The sequence below is a fragment of the Symphalangus syndactylus genome, chromosome X, assembly GCF_028878055.3.
Source record: "Symphalangus syndactylus isolate Jambi chromosome X, NHGRI_mSymSyn1-v2.1_pri, whole genome shotgun sequence".
Taxonomy (NCBI): Eukaryota; Metazoa; Chordata; class Mammalia; order Primates; family Hylobatidae; genus Symphalangus; species Symphalangus syndactylus.
In genome coordinates, this window is record NC_072447.2 from 152,437,986 (window position 1) to 152,461,690 (window position 23,705).

The 23,705-nt window shown below is 46.9% G+C and overlaps 1 protein-coding gene across 1 annotated transcript; it reads left to right on the forward strand.

Annotated features, from left to right (window-relative positions):
• Positions 1-5,219: 5,219 nt before the first annotated feature.
• LOC129476101 (melanoma-associated antigen 9-like) lies at positions 5,220-6,991 on the forward strand. Its single transcript, XM_055268694.2, has one exon. The coding sequence runs from the start codon at positions 5,220-5,222 to the stop codon at positions 6,156-6,158; it is 939 nt and encodes a 312-aa protein (XP_055124669.1). The 3' UTR covers positions 6,159-6,991.
• The last annotated feature ends 16,714 nt before the right edge of the window (positions 6,992-23,705 follow it).

Genomic DNA, 23,705 nt, shown 5'->3' on the forward strand with positions numbered 1-23,705 from the left:
CATATATATAGTATAAAGTCTACAAATACAAACGAATATGTATCTAAAGATATATACACGTAAGTATATATAATTATACATCTATGATATAAAGATATATATGCATGTATATATACATATAAGCATAAATGTACATAATGTCTAAAACAGGTATGTATATAAACGTAGATATAAACAAAATGTACATATACTATATCTAATGTACACATACAATGTAAAATTTATTACCATATGAATGAGGATTAAAATATGAAAATCACTAATCTGGACTCTGCTGTGTTCGATACCTTCAAAACACATGGCTTCTCCAAATCTCTTGCTGCTGCTCAGCCTCTTCCGTGTAAAAATAAACCTTTTAGGACAAAAGGTTTGCAAAGTCTAGCTCTGGCTGGGGAGGAGCCCCCATGGGAAGGTGTGCATCTTCTCTCAGAGGTCCTACAATCACAGGTGCTGCAGCCCCCCAGGGAGCATCTAGCCTTGGACCCGCAGCCATTCTCTGCAACGCGTGCAGCCGGACAAATGCTCAAAGGTGACATAAACGGATCATCTCCCACCCATCACTTCATCGAAGAGCCAGGAGCCAGGAGGAGAACCCTCCTGAGTAGAGACTGAAGGTCCACCCTCCCCACATAGAGGGGCCACAGAATCCAGCTCAGCCCTTCCTGTCAGCCCTGGAAGACCCTGGCAATGTCGTCACCCCGACCACACCCCTCCCCTCACTGCCACCTCATGCGACTGGGAGTCAGAGACTTGGTCTGAGAGGAGCACACCCAATCGGCAGAAAATGGGGATCCAGACCCAGGTATCAAGGTCAGGACCCTCTGAGGGATGACTGAGGGCCCCTATCCCCATCCCCACCCTTACTCCACCAGAACCCGATTCAGCCCCTACTGTCAACCCAGGGAAGCCCCAGGCTTAGAGGCCGGATGTGACGTCACTGACACGCGCACTGGGGTCAGAGAGAAGGGAGAGGCCTCCTTCTGAGGGGCGGCTTCATACCGGTGGAGGGAAGCGGGCCCAGGCTCTGTGAGGAGTCAAGGTGAGGTGCTGAGGGAAGACTGAGAATGCCCCCGCCCCAGATAGAGGACCCCAAAGAACCAAGTGCCTTCTCCGCTCCCAGCCCTGTACCACCCGGGGGCTGATCTGGGGCTGACTTGTGAGGCTGGGCCGACCCCCTCCCTCCGCCGCTCAAGCTGCTGGGCACTCTGGAGTGAGAGCTTGGTGTGACCAGGGCAGGGCTGGTTAGGAGAGGGCAGGGCCCAGGCTCTGCCGGGCATCAAGGTCAGGACCCTGAGGGAGGGCTGCCCCCCCCCCCACCGAACCATGACCTACAGCCCCAGGTTCCCCAGCCCCATCCTCAGCCCCACTCTACACCCCACCCCACCCCACCCCACCCTAAACTCCACCCCACCCCCAACTCTCCCGCGGCAGAATCTGGTTCCACCTCTGTTGTCAACCCAGGGAAGCCCCAGGTGCCCGGATGTAAGGCCAGTGACTTGCACGCTGGGTGTCAGAGAGTAGCGGGGGGTCTCGCTGTGAGCGGTGGGTCGATATCGGCCGAGGGAAGCGGGCCCAGGCTCTGTGAGGAGGCAAGGTGAGACCCTGAGAGAGGACTCAAGAACACCCACCCCAGATAGAGGACCCCAAATAATACAGCACGGCCCCTGTGCCAGCCCTGGACAACCTGAGCTGGCGGAGTCGGGCTTATCAGGCTGGGCCCAGGCTCTGACTGGCATCAAGTTCAGAACCCTGAGGGAGGGCTGAATGCCTCCACACCCCTAACCCAGCCACCACCACCATGACCTACAGTCTCAGGTTCCCCACCTCCATCCTCAACCCCCCACTCCACCCCACCCCCAAGTCTCCCGTGGCAGAATCCGGTTTGGCCCCTGCTGTCAACCCAGGGAAGCTCCGGGTGCCCGGATGTAAGGCCTCTGACTTGCGCACTGGGGGCCAGAGAGTAGCAAGGGCTTGGTTCTGAGTGGTGGCTGAAGATCGGCAGAGGGAAGCGGGCCCAGGCTCTGTGGGGAGGCAAGGTGAGACGCTGAGGGAGGACTGAGGACGCCCCCACCCCAGATAGAGGGCCCCAAATAATCCAGCACCACCCCTGCTGCCAGCCCTGGACCACCCGGGGGCGGACTTCTCGGGCTGGGCCACCCTTCGCCACCTCACTGCTTAAGCCCCAGGGGACTCTGGGTCAGAGCTTGGTGTGACCAGGGCAGGACTGGTTGGGAGAGGGCAGGGGCCAGGCTCTGCCAGGCATCAGGGCCAGGACCCTGAGGGAGGGCTGAGGCCCCACAGAGGGAGTCACTGCCCCTGCAGTCAACCCTGGGACGTTCCGGGCATGGCGGTCAGGGAAGCGGATCCTGATATCTGCATCCTGGGCTGACCGAGGGAAGGGGGTTGGTATCGTTAGCATGGCCGCGGGAGAATAGAGGGAGGGTCCAGGTCCTGCTGGGAGACAAGGAAGGCCTGAGCGGACCCAGTACCCCAGGACAAGGGGCCCACCCGGCCCCTATCTGAGACCGAGGCCCCTCCTCATTCAGCCTCGGGAATCCGACAGATAGAGACTCAGGTCCACAGAGGGGTGGGGCCCAGCCCTCTAGGAGACCAGGGAAGGAACAAGACAGAGGACAGAGGGGACCCTGGAGTCCAGCTCGGTGGGGATCCTGGCCTGGGTGATCCCGGGCACGGTGGCCACATGTGGTGCATTGTGGCTGGTGGGATCGGGTGTCAATGGGGACAGGGCTGTGGTACGAGGAGTGGGGCCTCAGGTGAGCAGAAGGAGGAGTCCCAGAGGCCTGAGGAAGGATTCACCAGACCTCTCATCCCAGACCTAGGAAACCTGCCCCTGCTGTCAGTCTTGGGAGGCCCCAGGCAGGACTGTGAGGAAGGGAAGTGCCCTGTCCACCCCCAACACACAGTTTCTCAAAGAGGGTCTAAGGGAGAAATTGGCCTTGGTCTGCAAGACTCATCTCTGGTTCAGCAAAATGGAAGGGGCCAGATTCTGTGAGGAGCAAATATGAATACCTAGAGGACACCGAGACCGACGAGGCCCCCTGAAACCTGCTCCTTTGGTCAGCCTTGGGTATCTCACGCATGAGTGACCATGAGGTGCCCCCTCACTTCTGCCTCCCAGGTCTCAGGGAGGTGGGGGCCTTGGTCCGAGGGGTTTCCTCAGCTCAGCAGAGGGAGCCACACCTGGTCAGCACAGGGTGGAATCCAGGGTCTTCCAGGAGTGACGGGGAGGAAGTTTGGTGAGGACTGAAGGTAAGAAGGTACCTCCACGCTCTCAGAAAAGAAAGGACCTCACAGACACTGGTGTCACCTGTTCTCAGCCCCAGGTGGCCCCAGGCAGGAATGGCATGAGGCATGGTCTCATTTCTCCCGTCGTGACTAGGGGTGAGAGGTCTGAGGGAGGTGAGTACCTTGATCCCAGAGGGCACTGAAAGATTCAACAGAGGGCTCCACACCTGGTCAGTAGAAGGAGGACTCCCAGGATCAGCAGGACCCGAGGTTTGCCCCGTTCATGAGGAATGGAGGTACCCCCAACCCAGAAAGAAGCCACCCCACAGAGTCTAGGTGAATTCTGTTCTTAGATGTGGGGGCCGGGGGGGTAGCTGATCAGGGATGGTGCTAAGTGGCAAGCTCACTTGCACCACGGCAGGAAGTTGAGGAGCCCTCAGGGGGATGAGGCATTGGTGTCAAGGGAGATGTCTGCTCATCTCAAGGGTTTGAGGGTCGAGTAAGTAGAAGCCCCAGCAGAAGTAAAGATGAATAACCCACAGGAGGACTTTGGAACACCCACCTCATACCTGAAGGATTCAGCTGGTGGGGTCAGCCGTGGACACCCCACGCAGGGGTGACAGATGTGGGGCCTCCTCACCTCTGTTTCTGGATCTCAGGGAGGTGAGGACTTTGTTCTCAGAGGGTGTGTGGACAAAACAGGGAGGCACTGTGTTCAACAGACACAGTGGTCCCAGGATTGGAGAGCAGTCCAGGTGAGGAACCTAAGGGAGGATTGAGGGTACCTCCAGGCCAGAGAAACTCTCAGATCAAGAGAGTTTGCCCTGCCCCTACTGTCACCCCAGAGAACCCAGGCAGGACTGTCTGCTGAGGTCCCTCCTTTATCCTGGGATCATTGGTGTCAGGGAGGGCTGGCCTTGGTCTGAGGGGGCTGCACTCAAGTCAGCAGAGGGAGGGTCCCAGGCCCTGCCAGGAGTCCAGGTGCAGACTGAGGGGACCCCACTCACCAAACACAGAGGACCTAGCCCCACCCTGCCCCTTCTGTCAGCTGAGGGAAGCCGCTGGGTGGATGGACTCCCCTCACTTCCTCTTCAGGTGTCTCCTGGAGATAGGGCCTCAGGTCAACAGGGGGAGGGTTCCAGACCCTGCAGGCATCAAGATGAGGACCGGGCAGTATCCTCACCCCAGGACACATGGACCCCATTGAATTTGGACATCTCTTACTGTACTTCCGAGGAAACCCTGGGCAGGTGTGGGCAGATGTTGGTTGGGGCATGTCCTTCTGTTCCATATCAGGGATGTGAGCTCTTGATCCGAGAGATTCTCAGGCGAGTAGAGGAGTGGAGTCCAGTCCCTGCCAGGAGAAAGGTGAGGGCCCTGAGTGAGCGCAGAGGGGACCATCTGCCCCAAAGGTGTGTAGAACTCAAGAGTGTCCTGCCCGCCCTCTTGACAGCACTGAGGGACCGGGGCTCTACCTGCAGTCTGCAGCCTAAGGGCCCCTCGATTCCTCTTCCGGGAGCTCCAGGAAGCAGTCAGGCCTTGGTCTGAGACAGTGTCCTCAGGTCACAGAGCAGAGGAGGCCCAGGCAGTGTCAGCAGTGAAGGTGAAGTGTTCACCCTGAATGTGCACCAAGGGCCCCACCTGCCCCAGCACACATGGGACCCCATAGCACCTGGCCCCATTCACCCTACTGTCACTCATAGAGCCTTGATCTCTGCAGGCTAGCTGCACGCTGAGTAGCCCTCTCACTTCCTCCTTCAGATTCTCAGGGGACAGGCTGACCAGGAGGACAGGAGCCCCAAGAGGCCCCAGAGCAGCACTGAAGAAGACCTGTAAGTCAGCCTTTGTTAGAACCTCCAAGGTTCGGTTCTCAGCTGAAGTCTCTCACACAATCCTTCTCTCCCCAGGCCTGTGGGTTCTCCATCACCCAGCTCCTGCCCACTCTCCTGACTGCTGCCTTGACCAGAGTCATCATGTCTCTTGAGCAGAGGAGTCCGCCCTGCAAGCCTGATGAAGACCTTGAAGCCCAAGGAAAGGACTTGGGCCTGATGGGTGCACAGGATCCCACAGGCGAGGAGCAGGAGGCTACCTCCTCCTCTGACAAGGAGGAGGAGGAGATGTCTGCTGTTGGGTCATCAAGTCCTCCCCAGAGTCCTCAGGGAGGCGCTTCCTCCTCCACTTCCATCTACTACACTTTATGGAGCCAATTCGATGAGGGCTCCAGCAGTCAAGAAGAGGAAGGGCCAAGCACCTCGGTCGACCCAGCTCACCTGGATTTCATGTTCCAAGAAACACTGAAATGGAAGGTGGCTGAGTTGGTTCGTTTCCTGCTCCACAAATATCGAGTCAAGGAGCCGGTCACAAAGGCAGAAATGCTGGAGAGTGTCATCAAAAATTACAAGCACTACTTTCCTGTGATCTTCGGCAAAGCCTCCGAGTTCATGCAGCTGATCTTTGGTGCTGATGTGAAGGAGGTGGACCCCGCTGGCCACTCCTACATCCTTGTCACTGCTCTTGGCCTCTCGTGTGATAGCATGCTGGGTGATGGTCATAGCATGCCCAAGGCCGCCCTCCTGATCATTATCCTGGGTGTGATCTTAACCGAAGACAACTGCGCCCCTGAAGAGGTTATCTGGGAAGCGTTGAGTGTGATGGGGGTGTATGTTGGGACGGAGCACATTTTCTATGGGGAGCCCAGGAAGCTGCTCACCCAAGATTGGGTGCAGGAAAACTACCTGGAGTACCGGCAGGTGCCCCACAGTGATCCTGCATGCTACGAGTTCCTGTGGGGTCCAAAGGCCCACGCTGAAACCAGCTATGAGAAGATCATAAATTATTTGGTCATGGTCAACACAAGAGAGCCCATTTGCTACCCATCCCTTTATGAAGAGGCTTTGGGAGAGGAGCAATAGGGAGTCTGAGCACCAGCTGCAGCCAGGGCAGATGTTTGTGGGGTCAGGGCCCCATCCAGCAGCTACCCTGCCCCATGTGACATGAGGCCCATTCTTCACTGTGTTTGAAGAGAGCAATCAGCGTTCTCAGTGGCAATGGGTGGAAGTGAGCATACTGTATGTCATCTCTGGGTTCCTTGTTTATTGGGTGATTTGGAGATTTATCCTTGCTCCCTTTTGGAATTGTTCAAATGTTCTTTTAATGGTCAGTTTAATGAACTTCACCATCGAAGTTAATGAATGACAGTAGTCACACATATTGCTGTTTATGTTATTTAGGAGTAAGATTCTTGCTTTTGATTCACATGGGGAAATCCCTGTTATTTTGTGAATTGGGACAAGATAACATAGCAGAGGAATTAATAATTTTTTTGAAACTTGAACTTAGCAGCAAAATAGAGCTCATAAAGAAATAATGAAATGAAAATGTAGTTATTCTTGCCTTATACCTCTTTCTCTCCCCTGTAAAATTAAAATATATACATGTATACCTGGATTTGCTTGGCTTCTTTGAGAATGTAAGAGAAATAAAAATTGAAAGAATAATTTTTCCTGTTCACTGGCTCATTTTTTCTTCAAACACGCACTGAGCATCTGTTACTCGGAACACCCTGGGTTAGTAGTAGAGATGCTAGCTAAGCCAGACCCACCCCTTTACCACAGGGTGGTAAGTCTAGGAGCTACAATCCTAAAATTAAGGTGGTGCCATGTCCTCTAAGAACTAGAGGAAAATAAAACATGGGTGAGGGTTTGGGGCTCTAGATGACAGCGGTCGAGTGTATATGCCCTGAGCCAGGGCCTTTTGGGCTTTGGGAAGCTGCAGTTCCTTCTGGGGGAGGTAATTCTATTGAAGCTGGGTGGTGCCAGAGCCAGATTCTCAGAGGATGAGAGAAAGGCCTGGAATGGACAACTGCTCAGCAGTTCCTTTTGGATAGTGGATGAACAGAGAAGAGTCTCCACCTGGGGCAGGAATAGAAGGAAATTGTCCCGTGCTCCTGTCTCGGTGCGGTTGAACACAGTGCAGGGCCTAGGTGATAGATACCTATCATCTGCAAGGGTTTCCTGCAAGATGAGGGTGAATCTCCCAGAAGGGAAGCCCAGAAGTCATTGGCCAGGTGCTTTTCTGCCTGTCTGGGAGAGCCAGAGTTGATCGTATTTAAAAGGCATTCTAATCAAGTTATCTCAGGTGGGATTTGACCAATTGTAAGCAAAGGCTAGATTTTGAGTGTTAACAAAATAAGTGAAAACAGTGCCTTGGATCAAAAAGCAGGTGGGAGAAAGGAAAGGAGTTGATCCTCGATTCAAATTCTAGGAGCTTTGAGCTGCATTCAGCTGCGCAAGACTCCAGCACACCCAAATTTTGAAGTACATTCGCTAAGAGGAAATACTTAATTTTCTTGACGAAACTTCCTGTTTGGGCTGATTATCCCATGTCCTATTGAGCTGTATATTCTCTGGTAAGTCTTGGAGAACAACAACATTTACGAAATCCCAGAGTGCTAGGGTCTAGGGTCAAATAGTATTAGATATGACAGCCATCCACCATTCCTTAAACTTCTTTCTTAATGCCAGGCCCTGAGCCAGATGCTTCACTTACATTGCACACACTCTAACCGTCCTAGTGGAAGGGCCTCATCATACCTGCTTCACAGATGAAGAACCAGAGGCTCACAGAACTTGGGTATTTCCCAGGATCAGGTGGCTAGTAAGGAACAGAGCTGGAGCTGGATCCCTGATCTGAATTCCTCTAGAGCCCGTGCTGCTCCCACTCCCCTGAGCCGGAGGCAGACCTCCTCACTGGTACTTCATTTCTCTTCTCAGCAATGCATCATGTCTCTCAAGTAACAAAAAGAAGGACCCTGAGGCCAAGGTACTAAATGCAGGCCTAAAGAAGGTGACAATGAGCATCAAATACAATTTGGGGATGGCATGCAGTGGGTCCCCTGGGAACTGTCTGCTGGGTGCTGTCTGTTGAGCGCCTACTATGAAACAGGTTGTAGGGGCGCCTACAAATGCTCATCCACATCTTTTATCTTCTCTTTCCTGGGCACAAGGGACGAATACATAATCAGCACTTCTGTCTGGCACCAGCATGTTCCCGTGTCACAGTGCCCTTCCCCGGTCACTATCGTGTTTCCTCCCTTCTGACTCTGCGACCTGACCTACTGCTTGCTCTTCAGTGTTGCCTCCCCTGGAGGCTGGGCAGACCCACCTGCCCTTCCTGCAACATGGAGCATTCCTGGCCCTTGAAGGAGTCCCCTGGTTCTCGCACGGCTCACCCTCAGTCCAGTCCCACAGCCGCAACCATTCTGGACGGTGACTTTAGACACTTGGTCCTCCCTCCTTGGGAGAATTCTACTCTGTGTATTCCCAGTGGGCTGTAAGAAGAGTCCAATTTGACCTATAAGCTCCTGGTTGGGTTACAGCCCCGAAGATTGAGAGAGTGTTTTCGCAGTCAGTTGCATATTTGCAGTAGGATTTTACTGAGTTTGTTATCTGAAGCTGGGGACAGAACACACAAACAGATGGACGGTGCTCAGAAATTCCCCTCCTAAGAGGTAGAAGAGGAGCAGCCATTTCATGAAGCTGAATTCTTACAAACCCTGGGCTCCTCCCAGGAGGTGAAAAATGGTTTCATGGCGGACATGCCAGCTGGAGTTTCAAAAGAATAATTAACCAGCCTTTCACTGCTTCCTATCTGGCATCTGTCCCCAGGAACATGCCGGCTTTCAGCGTGACTAGTGGCACCTATACAGGTGTTCAGGTAAGAACAGTCATATGGAGGGTAGCAGAGATGATGGGTAAGATTCTGCCCCTGCATCAGATCGAAAGAGGAAATCCTCAGCTTCCTGAGATGATAGATGGTGCTGCAAAGGGAAGTGCAGAAAATGCTATGGAGTGAAGAAGGTGAACTCTCCATGCTGACCTTACAGGATCCTCTTCACATTAGATGGGTTAATGCAGCCATCCCCACCCTTCCTGGCACCAGGGACCGGTTTCTGGAAGACAATTTTTCCATGAGCACGGGTTGGGGGTGGGGCATTGTTTTCAGATGATTCAAGCACATTACATTTATTGCGCGCTGTATTTCTATTATTATTGCATACTCACCACCAGGTAGAATCAGTGGGAGCCCTGAGCTTGTTTTCCTGCAAATAGATGGTCCCATCTGGGGGTGATGGGAGACAGTAACAGATCATCAAGCATTAGACTCTCATCAGGAACACGCAACCTAGACCCCTCACGTGCGCAGTTCACAGTGGGGTTCCTGCTCCTAGGAGAATCTAATGTGGCCACTGAACTCACAGGAGGTGGAGTTCAGCTTCACTTGCTTGGCCAACCACTCACTTCCTGCTGTGCAGCCCAGTTCCTATCCATGGCCGGGGGTGTTGGGGACCCCTGGGTTAATACGTTTGAAAGCATCTGTAACATTGCAGACACGTTGAGCATTTCAAGGCAAATCTGGTCTTCTCAGAAACTTCTCTAAGAAACAAACATTGTTGTTGTCACAACAGTTTAAAGTTGCTGTAAAATGTCCTCTACTTCTAGCTGTGTTCAAAGCTCTTGCTTCTCCAAAACCACGTTTTCTGGGGTTTTGTTTTGTTTTGTGAGACAGAGTCTCACTCTGTTGCCCAAGCTGGAGTGCAGTGGCAAGATCACAGCTCACTGCAATCCCTGCCTCCCAGGCTCAAGCCATTTTCGTAACTCAGCCTCCCAAATAGCTGGTATTACAGGCATGCACTGCATGCCTGGCTAATTTTTGTATTTTTAGTACAGACAGGGTTTCACCATCTTGTCCATGCTGGTCTTGAACTCCTGGCCTCAATAGATCTGCCTGCTTCTGCCTCAAAAAGTACTGGGATTACAGGCTTGAACCACCACACCTGGCCCAAAGCCAGGTGTTTTAAATTTCTCAGATTGACTTCGGGCCTTTCAGCTGGTCTGATCTAATTAAAGATCTAACTTTTGATTCCATCAGTATTATTTATTGTTTTTCTAAAATTTCTGAAATCCCAATTTCATTAATTTTTCTCTTCTTGTCTATATTATCCCCATCGTTTTGCTCACCTTAGGTTTAATTTCCTTATTTTCTAGTTATTTAAGATCAAAGTATACATATTCGAGTCTTTTGTTACTTTCTAATATAAACATTTCAGTACATAAAATTTCCCCTAGGCACATTTTAGCTAAATTGCAGATATTTTAAAACATCACATTTCCATTTTTATTTATTTGAAAATATTTTCTAACTTTCCTCAAGAATTTTTTAAACACGGATTAGTAAAAATGTGTTATTTTAAAAATACTTAAGGACTTTACAGATATTTCCTTTGTTATATTTTGAATTACATTCCATTATAGATTTTGAAAAGGTACTTTGTACAATTCCAATTATTTTAAATTTTTATGGGTTGTTTTCTGGTCTCTTTTGGTAAAAATTCCACACACACTTGAAAATATCATATAATCTACTGTCGTTCTGAGGAGTGTTCACTAAAATCTAATCAGCTCAAATTGGTTCTTTGTTGTTCAGCTCCTCCTACACCCTTGCAGAATTTCTGTCTACTTCAATCATTTCCTTGAGGAGGACTGTCGCCATCTCCAAATATCATTGTAGATTTGACGATTTATCCTTGCAGTTCTATCAGATGCAGTTTCTTGCATTTTGAATCTCTGCTTTTACGTGAATTAACAGTTAAGATTGTTATGTCTTCTCCCCAAAAGAAACCTCCTCCATGTGCAATTCATTTATAGCTGTACCCACCACTGCACGCCAAACCCTGACAGCCACTCATCTGTACTCCATCGTTTCAGTTTTCTCTTTCAGGAATGCCAGGTAAACAGAATAATAGAATATGTAACTGGTTGAGACCGGCTCCTTTCACACAGCAAAACACCTTCGAGTTTGAAACACATTGTTATGTGTATCAGTAGTTCATTCTTTTTCATTGCTGAGAAGTATTTCATAGGAAGTAAGGATGCACCAAAATTTCATTTCCCATTTACCCATGGAAATACATTTGTATAATTTCCAGGTTTTGGCAAATATGACTAGAGCTGCTATAAACATTCATGTACATAGGCTTTTGTGTGAACATAAATTTTTCTTTTTCCCTTAGGTGAAATCACTGAGTCACATGGCATGTGTTCATAAGTAATTACCAAATCATTTTCTGCAGTTGTCCCGTTTCATAACTGCCACTAGCAATGTATGAAATTTTAAGTTGTTCTTCATCCATGTTAGCACTTAGAAGTATCTCGTTAAAAATTTCAGTCATTTTCAAATATGCATTATGGCATCTGATCATGGTTTAATTTGCATTTCTCTAACAGCTGTGATGTAGAATAGTTTTTCATGGGCTTATTTGTCATGCGTATGTCCTTTTGGGTGAAATGTCTATTGATATGTTTTGCCCTTATAAAAAATGTGGTTGTTTGTGTTAAATGAACTCATGGGAGGCCATTGTTTTGCCCTAATCTCTGGCCCCAGGCCCCAGCAGAACAGACAAAATCAGAATAGTGTCCCTTGTACTAATTGCCATTCATCAAAGTGAACATTGAAATGGGCCAGTTCTCAAAAAATTAAAAACAGAATAGTCACAGCAACCAATAACAAGGAGCCCACCGTACCTGAGCAGGCATGATAAGAAAGTTTTCTCTGCTTTAATCCTACAAGGAAATCAACTTTGAAATCACCAAACCACGTTTTGTTCCCCGTTTCTACTTTTTTCAGTCCTCTTCTGCCTATAAGCCAACATCTTTTGCTCCACACATAGGGACACTCATTCAAGTTGACGGAGAGAAAAAAATGCCCATTCAAGAATCATAAAGAAAAGCCAGTTAGATCTTTGAACAAAGTTTGGTGAAACTTTGTGTTTTGACATATGTTCTAAGTTTTGAGATTTTAGGAATCTTCATACAATTTTCATAAAAGGCCTTTGGTGTATATATGATTTGCGAATACTTGTGAATACTTCGTTTGGCTTTTTAGTCTCTCCTCAATGTCCTTCTCACAGCAAAAGTTTTAACTTTGAGGAAGTCTAATTTATTGTTTCTTTTCTTTATGAATCACACTGCTGGTGTCATGTTTAAGACCTCTTTGCCTCACATCAGGCTACTAATATTTCACCCTGTGTTTTCTTTAAAAGTTTTTTGTTGTTGTTGTTTGTTTGTTTTTTGAGACGGAGTCTCACTCTATTGCCCAGGCTGGAGTGCAATGGCACGATCTCGGCTCACTGCAACCTCCGCCTCCCGGGTTCAAGCGATTCTCCTGTTTCAGCCTCCCGAGTAGCTGCGATTACAGGTGTGCACCACCACGCCCAGCTGATTTTTATATTTTTAGTAGAGATGGGGTTTCACCATGTTGGCCAGGCTGGTCTTGAACTCCTGACCTCATGATCCGCCCACCTCGGCCTCCCAAAGTGCTGGGATTACAGGTGTGAGCCACCGCACCCGGCCTTCTTTAAAAGTTTTATAGTATTTCATGTAACATTTGGATCTGTGATCCACTTTGAGTTAATTTTTGTAAAACGTGAGGTTTTGGTCAAGTCATATTTTTAACACATGGATGTTCAATTGTTCCAATACCACTAATTGAAAAGACTAATATTTTTCCAATAAATTGTCTTTCTCCCCTTCTAAAACCTCCATTGCTATATTCGTGTGGGTCTATTTATGGATTCTCTGTTTTAATCCATTAATCTATACGTGTATCCCTTAGAAAATTCCATAATGACTTAATTGTTTTAGGCTTATGCTAAGTCTTAAAATTGAGTGGTAGGATTTGTTCAATTACTCTGTGTTTTGAAAATTGTTTTAATTATTTCAAAACCTTTACCTTTCCGTATGCTTTTTGAACATATATACATATATATGCTTATATATATAAATACATATATATGCTTATATATATAAATACATATATATGCTTATATATATAAATACATATATATGCTTATATATAAATACATATATATGCTTATATATAAATACATATATATGCTTATATATAAATACATATATATGCTTATATATACATATATACATATATATGCTTATATATGCTTGCTTTATACATATATATGTGTATGTGTATGTGTATGTGTATATGTATGTATATTTACCTTTTTTATTATTATACTTTAAGTTCTAGGGTACATGTGCATGATGTGCAGGTTTGTTACATATGTATACATGTGCCATGTTGGTGTGCTGCACCCATTAACTCGTCATTTACATTAGGAATATCTCCTAATGCTATTCCTCCCACCTCTTCCCACCCCACGACAGGCCCCAGTGTGTGATGTTCCCCACCCTGTGTCCAAGTGTTCTCATTGTTCAATTCCCACCTGTGAGTGAGAACATGTGGTGTTTGGTTTTTTGTCCTTGTGATAGTTTGCTGAGAATGATGTTTTCCAGCTTCATCCATGTCCCTACAAAGGACATGAACTCATCCTTTTTTCTCATGGCTGCATAGTATTCCATGGTGTATATGTGCCACATTTTCTTAATCCAGTCTATCACTGATGGACATCTGGGTTGGTTCCAAGTCTTTGCTATTGTGAATAGTGCTGCAATAAACATACGTGTACATGTGTCTTTATAGCAGCATGATTTATAATCCTTTGATGTGCTGCTGGATTCAATTTGCCAGTATTTTATTGAGGATTTTTGCATCAATGTTCATCAGGGATATTGGTCTAAAATTCTCTTTTTTTGTTGTGTCTCTGCCAGGCTTTGGTATCAGGATGATTCTGGCCTCATAAAATGAGTTAGTGAGGATTCCCTCTCTTTCTATTGATTGGAATAGTTCCAGAAGGAATGGTACCAGCTCCTCTTTGTACCTGTGGTAGAATTCGGCTGTGAATCTGCCTGGTCCTGGACTTTTTTTGGTTGGTAGGCTATTAATTATTGACCAATTTCAGAGCCTGTTATTGGTCTATTCAGGGATTCAACTTCTTCCTGGTTTAGGCTTGGGAAGGCATATGTGTCCGAGAATTTACCCATTTCTTCTAGATTTTCTAGTTTATTTGCATAGAGGTGTTTATAGTATTCTCTGATGGTAGTTTGTATTTCTGTGGGATCAGTGGTGATATCCCCTTTATCATTTTTTATTGCATCTATTTGATTCTTCTCTCTTTTCTTCTTTATTAGTCTTGCTAGCAGTCTATCAATTTTGTTGATCTTTTCAAAAACCAGCTTCTGGATTCAATGATTTTTTGAAGGGTTTTTTGTATCTCTGTCTCCTTCAGTTCTGCTTTGATGTTAGTTATTTCTTGCCTTCTGCTAGCTTTTGAATGTGTTTGCTCTTGCTTCTCTAGTTCTTTTAATTGTGATGTTAGGGTGTCAATTTTGGATCTTTCCTGCTTTCTCTTGTGGGCATTTAGTGCTATAAATTTCCCTCTACACACTGCTTTGAATGTGTCCCAGAGATTCTGGTATGTTGTGTCTTTGTTCTCATTGGTTTCAAAGAACATCTTTATTTCTGCCTTCATTTCGTTATGTACCCAGTAGTCATTCAGGAGCAGGTTGTTCAGTTTCCATGTAGTTGTGTGGTCTTAAGTGAGTTTCTTAAAATGGTGAGTTCTAGTTTGATTGCACTGTGGTCTGAGAGACAGTTTGTTATAGTTTCTGTTCTTTTAGATTTGCTAAGGAGTGCTTTACTTCCAACTATGTGGTCAATTTTGGAATAAGTGCGATGTGGTACTGAGAAGAATGTATATTCTGTTGATTTGGGGTGGAGGGTTCTGTAGATGTCTATTAGGTCCACTTGGTGCAGAGCTGAGTTCAATTCCTGGATATCCTTGTTAACTTTCTGTCTCGTTGATCTGTCTAATGTTGACAGTGGGGTATTAAGGTCTCCTATTATTATTGTGTGGGAGACTAAGTCTCTTTGTTGGTCTCTAAGGACTTGCTTTATGAATCTGGGTGCTCCTGTATTGGGTGCATATATATTTAGGATAGTTAGTTCTTCTTGTTGAATTGATCCCTTTACCATTATGTAATGGCCTTCTTTGTCTCTTTTGATCTTTGTTGGTTTAAAGTCTGTTTTATCAGAGACTAGGATTGCAACCCCTGCTTTTTTTTTTTGTTGTTTTCCATTTGTTTGGTAGATCTTCCTCCATCGCTTTATTTTGAGCCTATGTGTGCCTCTGCATGTGAGATGGGTCTCCTGCATACAGCACACTGATGGGTCTGGACTCTTTATCCAATTTGCCAGTCTGTGTCTTTTAATTGGAGCATTTAGCCCATTTGCATTTAAGGTTAATATTGTTATGTGTGAATTTGATCCTGTTGTTACGATGTTAGCTGGTGATTTTGCTTGTTAGTTGATGAAGTTTCTTCCTAGCATCAATGGTCTTTACAATTTGGCATGTTTTTGCAGTGGCTGGTACTGGTTATTCCTTTCCATGTTTAGTGCTTCCTTCAGGAGCTCTTGTAAGGCAGGCCTGGTGGTGACAAAATCTCTCAGCATTTGCTTGTCTGTAAAGGATTTTATTTCTCCTTCACTTATGAAGCTTAGTTTGGCTGGATGTGAAATTCTGGGTTGAAAATTCTTTAAGAATGTTGAATATTGGCCCCCACTCTCTTCTGGCTTCTATGTAGAGTTTCTACCAAGAGATCTGCTGTTAGTCTGATGGGCTTCCCTTTGTGGGAAACCCGACCTTTCTCTCTGGCTGCCCTTAATATTTTTTCCTTCATTTCAACTTTGGATAATCTGACAATTATGTGTCTTGGAGTTGCTCTTCTCGAGGAGTATCTTTGTGGCTTTCTCTGTATTTCCTGAATGTGAATGTTGGCCTGCCTTGCTAGGTTGGGGAAGTTCTCCTGGATAATATCCTGAAGAGTGTTTTCCAACTTGGTTCCATTCTCCCCGTCACTTTCAGGTACATCAATCAGATGTAGATTTGGTCTTTTCACATGGTCCCATATTTCTTGGAGGCTTTGTTTGTTTCTTTTTACTCTTTTTTCTCTAAACTTCTCTTCTTGCTTTATTTCATTCATTTAATCTTCAATCACTGATACCCTTTCTTCCACTTGATCGAATTGGCTACTGAAGCCTGTGCATGTGTCATATAGTTCTCATGCCATGGTTTTCAGCTCCATCATGTCATTTAAGGTCTTCTCTATGCGGTTTATTCTCGTTAGCCATTCATGTAATCCTTTTTCAAGATTTTTAGCTTCTTTGTGATGGGTTCGAACATCCTCCTTTAGCTTGGAGAAGTCTGTTATTACCGATCATCTGAAGCCTTCTTTTCTCAACTAGTCAAAGTCATTCTCCATCCACCTTTGTTCTGTTGCTGGCGAGGAGCTGCATTTCTTTGGAGGGGAAGAGGCACTCTGATCTTTAGAATTTTCAGCTTTTCTGCTCTGTTTTTTCCCCATCTTTGTGGTTTTATCTACCTGTGGTCTTTCATGTACAGATGGGGTTTTGGTGTGGATGTCCTTTCTGTTTGTTAGTTTTCCTTCTAACCGTCAGGACCCTCAGCTGCAGGTCTGTTGGAGTTTGCCTAGGTCCACTCCAGACCCTGTTTGCCTGGGTATCAATCACCAGAGGAGGCTGCAGAACAGCAAATATTGCAGAAAGGCAAATGTTGCTGCCTCATCCTTCCTCTGGAAGCTTCATCTCAGAGGGGCGCCGGGCTGTATGAGGTGTCAGTCGGTTCCTACTGGGAGGTGTCTCCCAGTTAGACTACTAGGGGGTCAGGGACCCACTTGAGGAGGCAGTCTGTCCATTCTCAGATCTCAAACTCTGTGCTGGGAGAACCACTACTCTCTTCAAAGCTGTCAGACAGGGACATTTAAGTCTGCAGAAGTTTCTGCTGCCTTTTGTTCAGCTATGCCCTGCCCCCAGAGGTGGAGTCTACAGAGGCAGGTAGGACTCCTTGAGCTGCAGTGGGCTCCACCCAGTTCGAGCTTCCCAGCTGCTTTGTTTACCTACTCAAGCCTCAGCAATGGTGGACGTCCCTCCCCCAGCCTTGCTGCTGCCTTGCAATTCAATCTCAGACTGCTGTGCTAGCAGTGAGTGAGGATCCATGGGTGTGGGACCCTCCAAGCCAGGTGCAGGATATAATCTCCTGGTGTGCCATTTGCCAAGACTGTTGGAAAAGTGCAGTATTAGGGTGGGAGTATCCCAATTTTCCAGGTACTGTCTGTCATGGCTTCCCTTGGCTAGGAGAAAGGGAATTCTCCTACCCATTGCACTTCCCGGGTGAGGTGATGCCCCGCCCTGCTTCGGCTCACAATCCATGGACTGCACCCACTGTCCGACAAGCCCCAGTGAGATGAACCTGGTACCTCAGTTGGAAATGCAGAAAACACCCATCTTCTGCGTCGCTCACGCTGGGAGCTGTAGACTGGAGCTGTTCCTATTTGGCCATCTTGAAACTGCTCTATATTTACCTTTTTAAATTCTTGTTTCTTTTTTTCTCAGATTTTAGATATGAGTTCTACATTTCTTTTCAAATAATTAATATGTCAGTATGTTCAGTTCTTTGCCTTCTACTTTTAAACTTAACTTCCTCGTAAAACAACCTTTTTTGATTACCTACTCCACCCTGACTCATTCAAATTACCTACTCCACCCTGACTCATTCCAATCACCTGTGCCACCTTAACTCATTCTGATCACCCGCTGCACCCTAACTCATTCAGATTACCTGCTACCTGCTCTACCCTGACTCCCACCAAAGCACTCAACCCGACATTCTCTTTAAATTAGCCAATCTGAATTAGTTTAGCCTGTGCAGGCTAACCCTAGCCAATAGGAGAATGACACAGCAGCAGGGGCCACATGCGTCAGGGATAAGAACCCCTTCCCCTCCCTTGTCCAAGTGTGCACTCACCATTGCCCCATCTGTAAGGGCATACCCTTTTATAGAAGTAACTTGCCTTGCTGAGAATTAAAAATAAAATTTTATATTTGAGGGCTATTCCTTTTGCTGCACTGAAACTTTATATATAACAATTTGGGGGCACGCCTGTGATTACATTCCCCCCTAGGGATGTTCTCTGGTTCTCTCTTGTGAGGAGGCATGCCCTGCCCCCTTGTGGCAGCCTCGGGGGTGAGAAATCAAGACCCACCCAGTGCGAGGAATAACCTGGGCTCTCAGCAATGTGGGGCAGGGGGCACTGGCCAGCAACCTAGCTTAAAGGATCCTCACATAGCGCGGCAACAACTCTGTGCACAGACCAAGGAAGGAGAAGCTCTGGGAGCTGGTAAAATATTTCCTTGGTGGTCAGGACCAAGGTAAGAAAGTTGCAGTGGGGCGGGGGCAGTGAAGTACTCCTTGGTCGGGGTGGCTTAGAAGTTAAAAAGTGGTGAGACATCCCCATTGTGGGGGATTGAACCTCACACAAATCTCCAGTAGTAGAAATGGCAAGAAACTTCCAGTGGGGAAATTGAGCCTCACCCCAAAAGGCAAGAAATTTCCAGTGGGGACATTAAGCCTCACCCCAAAAGGCAAGAAATTTCCAGTGGGGACATTGAGCCTCACCCCAAAAGGTGAGAAATTCCCAGTAAGGGAAATTGAACCTTGAACCTTACCCCAAAACCATCAAGATGGGAAATACCCCAAGCAAGACAGGGAGCAAGGAGGATAAAGATGGTAACAAAGATATCCCCCCGGATAGCCCCCTAGGTCTCATGCTAAAACACTGGAAGGATAATGAAGAGACTAAAAAAAAAGGAAAAAGCAACAAACGATAAAATATTGCTGTTTTATTTGAACTCAGGGACCCATCCTCAAACCCTCAATCTTCTGGCTAAAGTTTAGGTCAAATGAGCATGTAATGTGTCAGCTTCTAATCTGACATGTTAATGATAAAAGTCCAGTGTCCCAAGAAGAACTAGGCTATGGAGACAAGGACCTGCCCTCCTTTTTCCCTTAAAAACAAATAGGGAAGAACCCAATCTGGCACCTCAAAATGAAAAGTCAGAAGAGCCAGCTCTCATGCCTAAAAATTCCAGCACATGGGATCCTCTAGACTATCTTCCCCCAATTCAGCATCCCCAATCTTTCCCCTCAGACAGCCACTGACACCTCAGATCCCTTTCCAAATTCCTCCTCTACTCATGTTATCCCTCCTCCTTATAACACTGACTCTTGGGAATTACCATCCCATCAGTCTGTTCCCTCCTGACGAAAATACCCCTGTCTAAAAGAACTCCAGCATGAGGTAGAATGATGTAAAAAAGATATTCAGAATTTCCCGTTTCCCTCTGTACCTAAGGGGTTAGCCCTGATCCTCTTGAAGGTGACAGCGTGCTGGCAGTCCTCACAGTCCTCGCTCGCTCTCAGCACCTCCTCTGCCTGGGCTCCCACTTTGGTGGCACTTGAGGAGCCCTTCAGCCCACCGCTGCACTGTGGGAGCCCCTTCCTGGGCTGGCCGAGGCCGGAGCCAGCTCCCTCAGCTTGCGGGGAGGTGTGGAGGGAGAGGCACGGGCAGGAACCCGGGCTGTGTGTGGTGCTTGTGGGCCAGCATGAGTTCCAGGTGTGTGTGGGCTCGGCAGGCCCCACACTTGGAGTGGCCAGCCGGCCCTGCCAGCCCCAGGCAATGAGGGGCTTAGCACCTGGGCCAGCAGCTGTGGAGGGTGTGCTGGGTCCCCCAGCAGTGCCGGTCCACCGGTGCTGCACTCGATTTCTCGCCAGGCCTTAGCTGCCTTCCTGCCGGGCAGGGCTTTGGACCTGCAGCCCGCCATGCCTGAGTCTCCCCACTCTGCCTCCGTGGGCTCCTGTGCAGCCCGAGCCTCCCCGACAAGTACCGCCCCCTGCTCCATGGCACCCAGTCCCATCGACCACCCAAGGGCTGAGGGGTGTGGGCGCATGGCGCAGGACTGGCAGTCAGCTCCACCTGCAGCCCCAGTGTGAGATCCACTGGGTGAAGCCAGCTGGGCTCCTGAGTCTAGTGGGAACTTGGAGAACCTTTATGTCTAGCTCAAGGATTGTAAATACACCAATCGGCACTCTGTCTCTAGCTCAAGGTTTGTAAACACACCAATCAGCACCCTGTGTCTAGCTCAGGATTTGTGAATGCACCAATCAACACTCTGTATCTAGCTACTCTGGTGGGGCCTTGGAGAACCTTTGTGTCGATACTCTGTATCTACCTAATCTGGTGGGGACGTGGAGAACCTTTGTGTCTAGCTCAGGGATTGTAAACGCACCGATCAGTGCCCTGTCAAAACAGACCACTCGGCTCTACCAATCAGCAGGATGTGGGTGGGGCCAAGTAAGAGAATGAAAGCAGGCTGCTGAGCCAGCGGTGGCAACCTGCTCAGGTCCCCTTTCACACTGTGGAAGCTTTGTTCTTTCGCTCTTTGCAATAAATCTTGCTACTGCTCACTCTTTGGGTTCACACTGCCTTTATGAGCTGTAACACTCACCGTGAAGGTCTGCAGCTTCACTCCCGAAGCCAGTGAGACCACGAGCCCACCAGAAGGAAGAAACTCCGAACACATCTGAACATCAGAAGGAGCAAACTCCGGACACGCCGCCTTTAAGAACTGTAACACTCACCGCGAGCGTCCGCGGCTTCATTCTTGAAGTCAGTGAGACCAAGAATCCACCAATTCCAGACACTTACCTTTGAAAGAGGTACCACAATGAGGGTGGGTGTAGGGGGGAAGGGGGCATTGGCTTTGCATATGCTACCCTAACGAGTTCAGAAGTCCAGAATTTTTTTAAAAAAGGAGCTTAAATCACTACTAGATGACCCTTACGGAGTGGCAGACCAAATTGATCAATTCTTAGGACCTCAGTTGTACACTTGGGTCGAGTTAATGTCCATCTTGGGCATCCTCTTTTCAGGGGAAGAAAGAGTAGCTCCACTCCTGCTGGTCACTCCCCTAGGGGAAGGGGAAGGAGAGGGGAGAACAGCAGCATAAGCAGCTGGCAGAGGCAGGGAAAAAACAGCAGAAAGAGAGAGGGGGGGAAAAGAGAGGAAAAGAGGCAGAGAGAGAGAGGAAGAGACAAAGAGGGAATCAGAGAGGCAGAGAGAGAGAGAGGCAGAGAGAGAGAGAGGCAGAGAGAGAGAGAGGCAGAGAGAGAGAGAGGCAGAGAGAGAGACAAAGAGGGAGTCAGAGAAAGAGAGGCAGAGAGAGAGAGGAAGAGACAGACAAAGAGGGAGTCAGAGAGAGACAAAGTCAAAGAAAGAAAGAAAGATAGAAGTAGTAAAGAAGAAACAGTGTACCCTATTCCTGTAAAAGTCAGGGTAAATTTAAAACCTATAATTGATAATTGAAGGTCTTCTCCATGACCCTATAACACTCCAATACCACCTTGTTGTCAGTGTAAACAAGGGCGTAGCCCGAAAGCACTGAGGCCACTGACAACCCGTAGCCTTCCTATCTAAAATCCTTAACCTGTGGATGGCCCAGATGCATTTAATCTGTAGCAGCAACTGCTTTGCTAGCAGAAGGAAGTAGAAAAATAGCTTTTAGAGGAAACTTCACTGTGAGCACACCTCACAAGTTCAGAACTATCTTAAGTCAAAAAAAAAAAAAGCAAAAAAGTAGCTTACTAACTCAAAAATCTTAAAGTATGGGACTCTTGTGTTAGAAAAAGATGATTTAACATTAACCACTGATAATTCCCTTAACCCAGCAGGTTTCCTAATCTAAATCTTAATTAATTACCATACAAAGGTTTGACCAGACCTAGGAGGAACTCCCTTCAGGACAGGACAGTAGATGGTTCCTCCCCGGTGACTGAGGGAAAAAGACACAATAGGTATTCAGTAATTGACAGGGAAAGTCTTGTAAAAGCAGAGTTAGGAAAATGGCTTAATAATTGGCCTGCTCAAACCTGAGAGCTGTTTCCACTCGGCCAAGCCTTAAAGTACTTAAAGAACCAGGAAGGAACCATCTATACCAATTCTAAGTAAATCTGGACTAAACAAGGTCTTATTAACAGCAAAGGATAATTGAAATCCCAAACTTACAAGGTTTTCGACAAAAGTAAAGTTTGCTAAAAGTTAACAGTGTAACATGTATTATCCTGACTTCTAATCTTATGGCCTTAGGCAGTCTAGGCCACAGACATGAAGGAAGTTCGCTTTGGAAAAGAATGGTTATCATCTTTAGGAAAAAAAGGGTAGGGGGGAATTTATGTAAAAATAATGTTACATGGTAAATTCTTGTCCTAAAATAAATTAACTGGTTGTTTAAAGAAAAGGATGTTTGCAACAAGTCAGACAGTTGAGGCATGTGGAAGAATTGTCTGTGAAAGTTGTGGCAAAAAAGTTATAAAAGGGAATTTACACAAGAAATGTTGTATAATTTAAAAGTAATTAGGCCTCCTGAATGTAGAACTATTGAAGAAACAGTTTATGTGCAAGGTGTATAAGGGAAGTAAAATATACCTTTGGTAAAAGGATTATATGGAGGCATAATGATGTGGATTTTTACCTACATTAAAAGGTTAAAAAAATTTTGTTTTAAAGGTTTAAGCAAGTTTTGAAACATTAATTGTAAAGGAAATTCTGTGTGTAAACATATTGGCTAAAGCTACAGAGGTATCATCCAGTTTTTCTGTGAACTGAACATTGTAAATAAAAAGTAAAGTAGAGGTTCATCTTCAAAGACTTTCCTTCCAATCTCATTAGAAATAAATAGTAACTTCTCTTAGAAGCAAAATTTATTCAAAGACCTGTGCTCCTAAATCCTTGCCCTGGCATGCTTATACTGGTCCAAGCAAGCATGAGGTCATAGCCTGTTCCTCTTCCTTATTTAAAAGTGTTTTTACCTTTCTCAGCATTTCACAAGTTACTTCCTCCTTCTTTTGTTCTCCTCTACCTTTGCCTCTTTTTTTTTTTTTTTTTTTTTGAGACGGAGTCTTGCTCTGTCGCCCAGGCTGGAGTGCAGTGGCGCAGTCTCGGCTCACTGCAAGCTCTGCCTCCCAGGTTCACGCCATTCTCCTGCCTCAGTCTCTCCGAGTAGCTGGGACTACAGGCGCCCGCCACCATGCCCGGCTAATTTTTTGTATTTTTAGTAGAGACAGGGTTTCACTGTGGTCTCGATCTCCTGACCTCGTGATCCACCCGCCTCGGCCTCCCAAAGTGCTGGGATTACAAGCGTGAGCCACAGCGCCCGGCCTACCTTTGCCTCTTTTAAAAACTCCTAAGTTGCTAGCCATTCAGGACAAATACAGAATGTGAGGTCCCATTCCAGCCAATGGAAACCAGACACAGCAGTAGGGTGGACATGTCAGGTTATAAATGACCCTGTCTCCTTTGTTTGGTGTATTCTCATGGCAAAACTGCTGGTGAGTATACCCTTTCTGCAGGAAGTAAAAATGGCCTTACTAAATAATAGCGTTCAAGTGCTATTTCTTTACGGCACTGGCGAACAACTGTGTTTATGGTTTCCTGGAGCCATAGGTTTCAGAGGTTAAACTTTCTGTTCTTGTGTTGAGTTTCCCTAGATATTTATTCTTAAATGAAATCTGAGATATGAAGTTGTTTCAGTGCTATTCCCCTGCTATTACACAGGAGTCCTACTGACATACT

Excerpts from the sequence above, each read along its gene's own strand:
- LOC129476101 (XM_055268694.2), top strand. The coding sequence starts at position 5,220 with ATGTCTCTTGAGCAGAGGAGTCCGCCCTGCAAGCCTGATGAAGACCTT.